A 9,172-nucleotide genomic window follows, 5' to 3' on the forward strand; every position below is an offset into this window, starting at 1 on the left:
GGTATTTGATCAAAGGACTAAACAGACATGGGCCCACCTAAAAAAGGACCAAACGATATTTTTCTCATTCTCAATACCATTACCTGATTCCAACATAGGGGAAAATTATGATAAAATGGGGAAAAATATGAAACTTAGCAACAAAATTAGGACAAAAAAAAACCAATTTAAACAAGTAAAGTAGGACGGAAGGAGTATATCGTTCACTAAAAACTCTGTCGCTTACTGATTTACCCATAATGACACAACTGGTTTGCCACACCAGGTATGTCAAACATGCTTTTTCAACCTAGGAATAGGCCTAACAAACATTTTTTTTATATCAACTATTTCCTTCACTGGCAGAATTTCTGCAATAAAAAGCCTCTAAACCCTATCGGTTCGACTAAAGTAATTATTGCCTCTCTAACGGCATCTCTCAAGAGCTATGTTGTGTGAGGCACCATGCGAGGCAACGCTTGCACGCCCAAGACGCCAAAGAAAAAATTTAAAAGGAAAGCTTTGCCTACATTTTTACGCCCTGGGCATCTTCTTGGATAGGCGCCACTTGCACGCCTCGTGCACCTAGGCAGGTGCACATCTTTCACAACCTAGGTCGGGAGGGTCTAGATGGTCTGCACAGCCCAGTACTTAAAATATGATAGAAATGTATGGGCTTCCAACTCAAAATCAATTGGCAATGGGTGGAGTGGCTCCACACCTTACATATTAGGATCATAAATAGGTAGTAGGCACCGTGGGACTAATATGTGACTAAGACTTTCCTTGGTCTCCATTAGGTAGCAAGCTAGCAAGAGTTTATAGTCGATTGACATTTTCCTTTGATGTAACTTTAAGAAAATATAGCACAGACCATATGAACTATTTGAAACATTTGTGGACATGCATCACTTACCAAGAACAAGTGGAGTGTACGTGCGACGCACGTCATCGAATTTTAGGTGCTACATAATTTTTTGACGGGGAGATACTGAATTGAACAATTTCATGACATTTGTTCTTGGAACTACAGGAAAAGACGATGAAGAAATCAGTTTTAATTTTCAGGTCCTTATACATCTTTATTATTTCAAATACTCCCTTATAATAACTGGCATATCTAACGGAAGACATTTTCAGTTTAACGGTTGAGATATATATATAAAAGATATCCGATGGCTTCCGCGAATTGTTCACAAGGGAATATTTTTCGAAATTTATTTAGATCATGGAGATCCAACGGCTACGAAAGGTGAAGTTTAACTGAAGGCAGCTCTGGCTGTTTAAATTACATCCTCAAATCAATGAGGCAGACGTTTAAGCCATCTGTTGTTTGAAGGGAACTCGAGACATTTTTCTGCAACCAATCAACGCAACTGAGTGTATCTTCAGCATATTGACAAATCATGCACATTTTTCTACACATTAAGGAATGCTTTAGATTAAATTCTGAACTTCTTCTTCCCAAAATCACTAATACTGAAAATCCAGATGAAAGCCTAAAGTGGCTTTCCTTTATCCCCTCGTAATACTGATTACTGAGAAATGTTCATCTCTACTTTATTCAAAATATTGAATCCTCTTGCTTGCTCCAATGCAACATTCCATCTTTAGTTTTCACTAAAATCCAGCTGAAAGTTTAGAGGGGTTTCCCCCAATCTCAAACGATCTTCTTCTCTCCTTTGATCATGTCCTGAAACTCATTTCAAATGTAAAGAAGACGCAGCGATGCGTGAATACGCAAGTAAGAAAACAGAACCAATCTAACTGTTGTTGCCCCAATACTGACAGTCATTCTTTCAATCAGCTATTTCCTTCACTGGAAGAATTTCCCTATTCAAGAATGAAGACACCTCTATCCTCCACAGTTTGGTTATAGTACATTTTTACTTGTTGAAGTATGGCAAATGGCAATAGGATCGAGACTGAATAATATTGCCTCTCTAACGAAATATTTGTGTTTAAGATGTCAATACCATGTAAACTAGTACGCCATTTACCTGAGCACCTGAATCTGGGAGACCAGCAACTATAACATTCCTTTCTGCAGAGAGAAGGGAATCATATGATAATATGAAGTATCCATCATTAAGCTCGGTTTCTTTATCTCTGTAAGTAACAATATTTGCGAAAATTCCTACAGATGGCAATAGGAATGCCAACTCCTCCTCGGCAACCCTTGTTTTGCAGACTGTTCACCTACATGACATTACGAGTAGATGAGTCATATGATTTAACTATCAAATCAGAAGCAACATCAGATTTAACATCAACAGCATCAAGTTCAAACCAGCTAGAACATACAAACCAAATGATTAAGGGGATTGAACTGGAATGATGAGCCCTTCTTGTGGTCCTAGCAAAGATCTTGCCCACAAACTGCTAAGGCCGAGTGAAGTTGTCAAGACGAAGTATACATTGCTGGGGTTTCCACGAAGATCAACTCCGGGCAGGACTTGTATTTGCTGAGTGGTGAGATACTGCCATCTCTTGGTTTATTTCTCACTCTGCAAAATATGATCCTTCCTCGGCAACATAATCCATTTACCTTTATCTTCATCTAGGCTATAGAAAGACATCTATGCAAATCACAAAACAAATAGCAAATGGACCCCCATCCAGATTCGAAACCATAAATGCGATGAATACAAAATTAAAACCCTGTGATCGGAACTTTTATAACTTGGTTTTTTTTCCTGATAAACATCAATTAAACCTTGTAACTGCCAAGTTGAGAAAAACTGCTAGTGATAAATCTAAGTTCCTCAAAAGCAGATTCTATTTCTGATCGGTAAAATTTGTAAGGTCTGTTTCTTTAACAAGCCCATGAAAAGGAATGTGGCGTCAGATATCAGCAAGGATCAGTATTCATTTGGTTGGCAAACTGTAACTGACCTTTCTGGGTAAGGAACATTGCCCCTGTGCTGAACAACATAATTTACAACAGAAACAAGTCCTCTCCTCCTCAAAAGGGAGACATCTCGTGCCAATTTTGCTGCTCACTTTGCCAGTAACTTTCTTCTTGCTCTTCAGCGCTCCTTGTCCTGGGTGGAGCCTTATCTGGTTGGTTTTTAATCTGTCTTTCAAACCCTCTTCCTCTTACACTTCCTCTTTCAAATCTTCTTCCCCTTGTATTTCCTCTCTCATGAATTTCACCATCAACTTCTGCTATGAATCTGTAAGGCCTACTAGGAGGGCCATCTTCGTCATGATGATGGAAGTTTGCTACATCAGAATTATCATTGTAAGGAGGATGAAATGACCTAACAGGACCAGGTCTCTCAATGCCATTTCTTCTATCATCCTCACCTCCATTACTTACTAATAAATCATGAAATCTACTGGAGTGAATTGCTTCAGCAAATAATTCATCAGTTTCCGGCCTTTCTCGTGGGTCTACAACAAACCTTCTGGCATTCCTAGGGACAATCTGTCCAGCAGGACTCCTACTGCGCATATATGACCGTGGATGATCAAGATCTCTTGATGAACCCATCTCTCTCGAGTCATTACATGGTCGGGTAACGTATTGTGGAGGAGAACCATTCCTTCTAACCACCATTCCTTCAGCATAACATGGATGCCGTTGAGGAGATGTCATCCTTTCTATCCTGTAAAGCCGAGGCGAGCGGCAATTATTCAGATCTGGATGTCCAACAAACTCATCAGGCGACCTTCTTCTAGGTGACAACCAAGGGCCAGGAGAGCGTGTTCTGGATCTTGGAGGAGATTTTGAGTGAATTTGAGGCATATGTTGAGGTATCCGCCTCTGCATGGGTAAAAAACTTTGGTTTCCATGGAGAAAAGAATCTTGTAATCTCTCATATTGAGGTTGAGAACGTGAAAATTTTTTATTGATTACCTCGCCTGGCAAAACCCTTATGAACTTCTCTTCATGTCGCAATCCAATCAAATCAGGATCATCTTCAGGAATACATCTATCTGGGCTAATATCTCTTGGACCCCTTCGAATTCGCACACCGCGTGACACAGGCCCCTCTCTCTCACCAGGAGATCGCCTCCTAGAAGGTGGATGGCGGTAACTTTGCAACTCATTATCTAAGGATTTCCTCCTTCCCCTTCCCCTACCAGTACCAACAGTCCTCCCACCTCGTGGAACAAAATCACTGCCCTCATATTTAGCAGAAATATTATCTTTGGACCTAGTAAAGCGAAAATTAGAATGCCCATGACCATGTTCTGTAGAAAACTCAGGATCCCATTCACTACGCACATTTCGTACTCGGTTATCAACCCTTCCTCTGCTATGCCTAAATTCAGATCCACTGCTACGAAATGGCTGATGATCTCGATTCCTCTTTCTTTCGAATCTGGGATCCATGTACCTACCTTCTCTGTAAAGCACAACCAAATAAATCAAATGTTGTAACATCTCAAAAGGAACTAAATTAAAAGCTAGCAAGTTAATTAGGATTATCACCTGCTTCCCCGTCCACGGAATTTTTCACCCTCAAATTCTGCATTGTTAGATCCTTCCCCATGATTCCGCGTTGACAAAACCATGCCTTCGATGGGAATCTTTCCAGATTCACCTGATTGTGACACATTAGATGATGCCCGAGGCAAATTTATAATCCTGCTTTTATTCCCTCCAACATTAACATCTTTAGCTATTTCTTCATTATTCACATGTGATTCTGTCTTTGAGAAAACCGAAGAACCTGCACCCAAATAACTTACTTTTTTATTGAAATTCTCTTGTAAAGCAACTGCCATATCCATACCATAACTTGAGGTAAATCCTGTGTATGTGTTTGTTACTACATCAGAAGCCAATGTCATTATATTACCTCTTTGAAGTTCTCGCTCTGCCTGATCCAGTTGTCTAACATACTTAATGAATTCCTCCTCCTGATTTCTGGCAATTGATGATTCAACTGGCAGAGGTACATTAAAAAACGCCACACCACTGTGGCACTGTTCCTCCTTTCGGTCTAGCAATATGCTCTCAGATTTTTCTGCACAATCATCAGATTCAGAAATGTCCATGTCAACATCTGACGCAGATTCCCGGTTATCATCAAGCAAATTTCTGGCACCGTCAAGTACTTGACGTATCCCAATACCTTCTTCAATTGCACTATGCTCCAAAGTTTTTTGAGCCTCTCCATTTTCACAGTCATTATTTTCCACGCCATGTGCATTAGTATCTTGATTACCATCCGATGTGCAATCATTTCCAGACGGATACTCCTCCTCAGCAGGAATGTCAACCTTCTTATCACTTGCAGATGCCTCTCTATTTTCAAGAGGTTTGGAATGATGCCCATCCATCAAATTTGATTCTGTATCATCTGGATTAGCAACATCCGGACATTCTTTTTCCGGCAGACCAATAGAATCATCAGCTGATTTTGATTCTTTTCCATCAGGACTCGCTATTTGGGAGAGCGATCCTACAGCAGCAGGAACATTGTTAGTTGCTCCCTGCTCTACACCCCCACACAATAACATTTCTTTCTTGGCGGGTAGTAGAGCACGGTCTGCTGCCTCTTTGGTATTAGAATTAGACACCCCTGCAATAGGAAGCTGTAAAGCAGGTGAAATTCCTTCAGTTATAGCTGTTCCTGGGTCAGAAGCAACAGCAACAGGAGGAGTGTGCACCACAGAGTTAAGAGGACAAATCTCTGATTGCATACACAATTTTTCTACTCCCTTTGGGTTTTCAGCGCAAACAACCTGACCTGGTTCGGATTTGACTGCTCTTAGGTTTACAGAAGTCTGTACAATTTTTGTGGGCATGTGAGTTTCTGCAGTACACCCCTGTGATTGTACTATTTTTGTAGGTATCAGTTTTGCTACAGGTTCAACTTTACGACCTCCTTGTTGGTTCAGATTTGACAACCCCGCAACAGGAAACTGTAAGGCATGTGAAATTCCTTCCTCTACAGGTGTTCTTGTGTCAGAAGCAACAGCAACAGAAGGAGTGGGCACCAAAGAGTTAAGAGGACGAATTTCTACTCTCTTGGGGTTTTCAACGCAAACACCCTGACCTGGTTCGGATTTGAGTGTTCTAAGGTTTACATAATTTGGTAAAAATTTTGCGGCTTTAGGTGTTTCAGCAGTACGCCCCTGCAATGGAACTGTTTTTGGAGGTATCGGTTTTACTACAGGTTCAAGTCTACTACCCTCATCAGATGGTTCAGATTTGACAATTCTATTGGCTTTAGGTGGTGGCACCAGCCGTTCAGATAACTTCAAATTAGATGACACTCTACTTGAATCTACTTGTTTCGGGAGATACGGGAGTCCTAGACTCAAACCTGACTGAGGAACCGAAGGATGTACCCCTAAACGAAGGAGATCATCCGGTCCACACTGTTGCTTACTCTTGTTAAAAATCTTCTTTCCTAAATCAACATTACTGCCCTCTGCTTTACTAATAACCATCTGAGATGAGCCTATCACAGGCTTCATATCACGTGTGCTTACGTCATCTACTGCATTAATACAACCGTTCCTACCAACAGAAGCTGCACCTTTCAGAGATCCCTCCCATGTCTCCATCGTAGTGTTCAAATCCCAGTGTGTCCTATTTGCATCATGAGCACTGTTTAAGCCCAACTTCAAATCACTACTACTACTGAATTTTTGACCGTTGGGCAACCCCAAGTTCCATTTATTGGGATCTAATTTATCCTGATCCTTGCATACCCTTTGAGTCTGTTCACCAGCTGAAGCCATATCTGCTGACACTTTGGAAACAAATAGCAATTCAGTCTTTATTGAGTTTGTAGAATTATCAGTTTCGACACCCATGCTACAATCGGCTTTTCTAATCACTTCTTCTTTCCCTGTTTCTGGTACAGGATTTATGGAAGGTGCCAATTGCAAACTCAGTTCAGAACCAATACCTGCTGAAACAGTCAGCGCACTATTACTAGAACCATGAAAACCACTAAATTCTGTCGGACTACTTGCAGTCAGAGCCAAGCTAACATTTCCGCCCTCTTCTATGTTCCCTGGTATAGATTCTTCAATACTACTACAACCATGAAACCCATTAAATTCTGTTGGGCCACTTGCTGTCAGAGCCAAGCTAACATTTGTGCCAGCAGAGCCCTCTTCTCCTTTCCCCGATATAGATTCCTCGATACTACTACAACCATGAAACCCATTAACTTCTGTCAGACCACTTGCATTCAGAGCCAAGCTAACATTTCCGCCAGCAGAACCCTCTTCTTCTTTCCCCGGTATAGATTCCTCGGGTACAGATTTCTCAGTACTAACACAACTATGAAGCCCACTAAATTCTGTGGGACAACTTGCATCTGAAGTATTTCCAACACTCTGTTCTTCCTCACGAGATTCCAATCTAGGCGAAGACTTTAATTCAGGCTCTGGTGATGGCTGCCTGACAAACATAAACTTCCTTTTCTTGAGAGGAATACCTGCATCACTAGATTGCCAAACATGGGGACTAACTCCTCGCTGCCAATACAAAATATATCAATACACAAGAAAATCATAAAAATTCTGAACAACAAAAAAATCAGCACGAGTGAAACAAACACCTCTTGAGATCTAGTTATTGGCATGTCTTTGACTTTGAGATTTCTACAGAATCAAGTCCACAAAAAAGACCTAAAAGATTTATAATCAGATCTTGACTGGTTCCTCAACAACTCCTCTTTAACTCCAAACCGATCCTTGCTTCTAATTTCGTATATCAAATTCCTTCCAATAAACAAATAACTCCAACTTCTTCCAGAAAAAACCGAATCTATGAACCATCCAAAAAAGCGTTCTTCACTATGTCTGAAGAACAATACACAGAAGAAATTACAATCAACCAATTTTACAGATCAGATCTTCTTCTTAGATGATATCAACGAAATATAACAAACAGTTGAGTATTCCGTGTTCATCGAACATACTAAAGTAAAGTAAAATCAAATAACCTAATAGAATAAAATCATCATCAAGAGAACTGATTGAAGATTCAATCAACCGATTGAGGAAGTCAACTGATTAGAAACAACAAGGAATTTCAAGATCTATGATCCCTGAAACTGATTTTCACAGCCGCAACTAATAATAATACTAATCAGTAGCAAAACTGAATCAATTCAATTGATGAAAACAAGAAACTGAAACTATTAAAATCAACTATTAAAAGAAGAGATTATTTATTACCTGATTATTGTGAGAAAAGAGAAGAGAAATCCTCTTACATAATAAGACTAACAATTTGAGGCATGTTGAAGATGATATAGAGATCAGTTTTGGGTGACTCTGTGAAGTTTTTGTTTTTCCCATTATGCCCTCTGTGAGATCTTTAATTTTCTTAGGACTGCCACTGGTCTTTAATTAGTTTAAAACCCTAAAATGATAATGCCAACTACTTGCAAGTTGGGTTTTGGAAGATTCCTGGACATTTGTATGACAACAACTGCCGGCCTCCTACCGATGTCAAATTTAGAAGTATACCCGATCATTTTCAGGTCCTAATTTTTCATTTTGTTGATTAATTTCTTCAGTTGATTGAGATTGACCTTCTCCTTTAAACTTTTTTTTTCTAACTCTAAAATCTGATTTTGGTTTTGATTTTGAGTTAATATAAGTAAAATTAATCATTAACACTAAACTTGATTATCATTATTAAATTAAATTAGGGGATTTTAATAAAGTGTCACACTTCCAATTTGCGGTTTAAGAAAATGCCACCGTTTTTTTCAGAGTTTATTTAATGCCACACATTTGACCTTTTCCATCCCGTTTTTTTGAGAAAACGGTTAACTGTCGTTAGTGCCTACATGGCAGTAAATCAGCCCTAGTAAAAGACATTTAACCCACAAACCATCTAACTAGGACTGATTCAAATCGACCTAATAGTGTGAGTCATTGTCTGAGTTTGGACCAACACGGATTCAAGCCTAGACCAACACCGATTCAAGCCTCCATTGCACCATCAAATTCATTATGTATCTTCATAACCAACAACACCACTCCCTTAAAAACATCAGCGACAAGTTCTCATTTAGAACTATTTTCACGACTTGAAATTTCTGTCCAAAACTCTACTGAATTCCAAAACCCTTGTAGTCTACTTCATCCACTCCAGAAATACATCCAGCCATGGCAGTCAACAGGCAGCCGCAACGAGAACTCGATTGTTGATTTTCGAGTGAAGCAGGTGGTTCAAGCAATTCAGCAAACACCTACATGCGTT

At 39.8% G+C, this 9,172-nt stretch overlaps 1 protein-coding gene across 4 annotated transcripts; it reads right to left on the reverse strand.

Moving 5' to 3' along the window:
* Positions 1-1,017: 1,017 nt before the first annotated feature.
* Positions 1,018-8,255, reverse strand: LOC113304191. 4 transcript variants are annotated; one of them, XM_026553247.1, is made up of 6 exons: positions 8,137-8,255; positions 7,515-7,758; positions 5,067-7,431; positions 4,421-4,958; positions 2,288-4,334; positions 1,018-2,178 (listed from the first exon to the last, which is right to left on the reverse strand). In XM_026553247.1, the coding sequence occupies exons 2-5, from the start codon at positions 7,536-7,538 to the stop codon at positions 2,945-2,947; spliced, it is 4,317 nt and encodes a 1,438-aa protein (XP_026409032.1). In that variant the 5' UTR covers positions 7,539-7,758; positions 8,137-8,255; the 3' UTR covers positions 1,018-2,178; positions 2,288-2,944. The 4 variants fall into 4 exon arrangements, with proteins under 4 accessions (XP_026409032.1, XP_026409033.1, XP_026409029.1 ...); XM_026553248.1 differs by having other exon boundaries at positions 4,421-4,661; positions 4,791-7,431; XM_026553244.1 differs by having other exon boundaries at positions 4,421-7,431.
* Positions 8,256-9,172: the final 917 nt, after the last annotated feature.

This window comes from Papaver somniferum, chromosome 8, assembly GCF_003573695.1.
Source record: "Papaver somniferum cultivar HN1 chromosome 8, ASM357369v1, whole genome shotgun sequence".
NCBI lineage: Eukaryota > Viridiplantae > Streptophyta > Magnoliopsida > Ranunculales > Papaveraceae > Papaver > Papaver somniferum.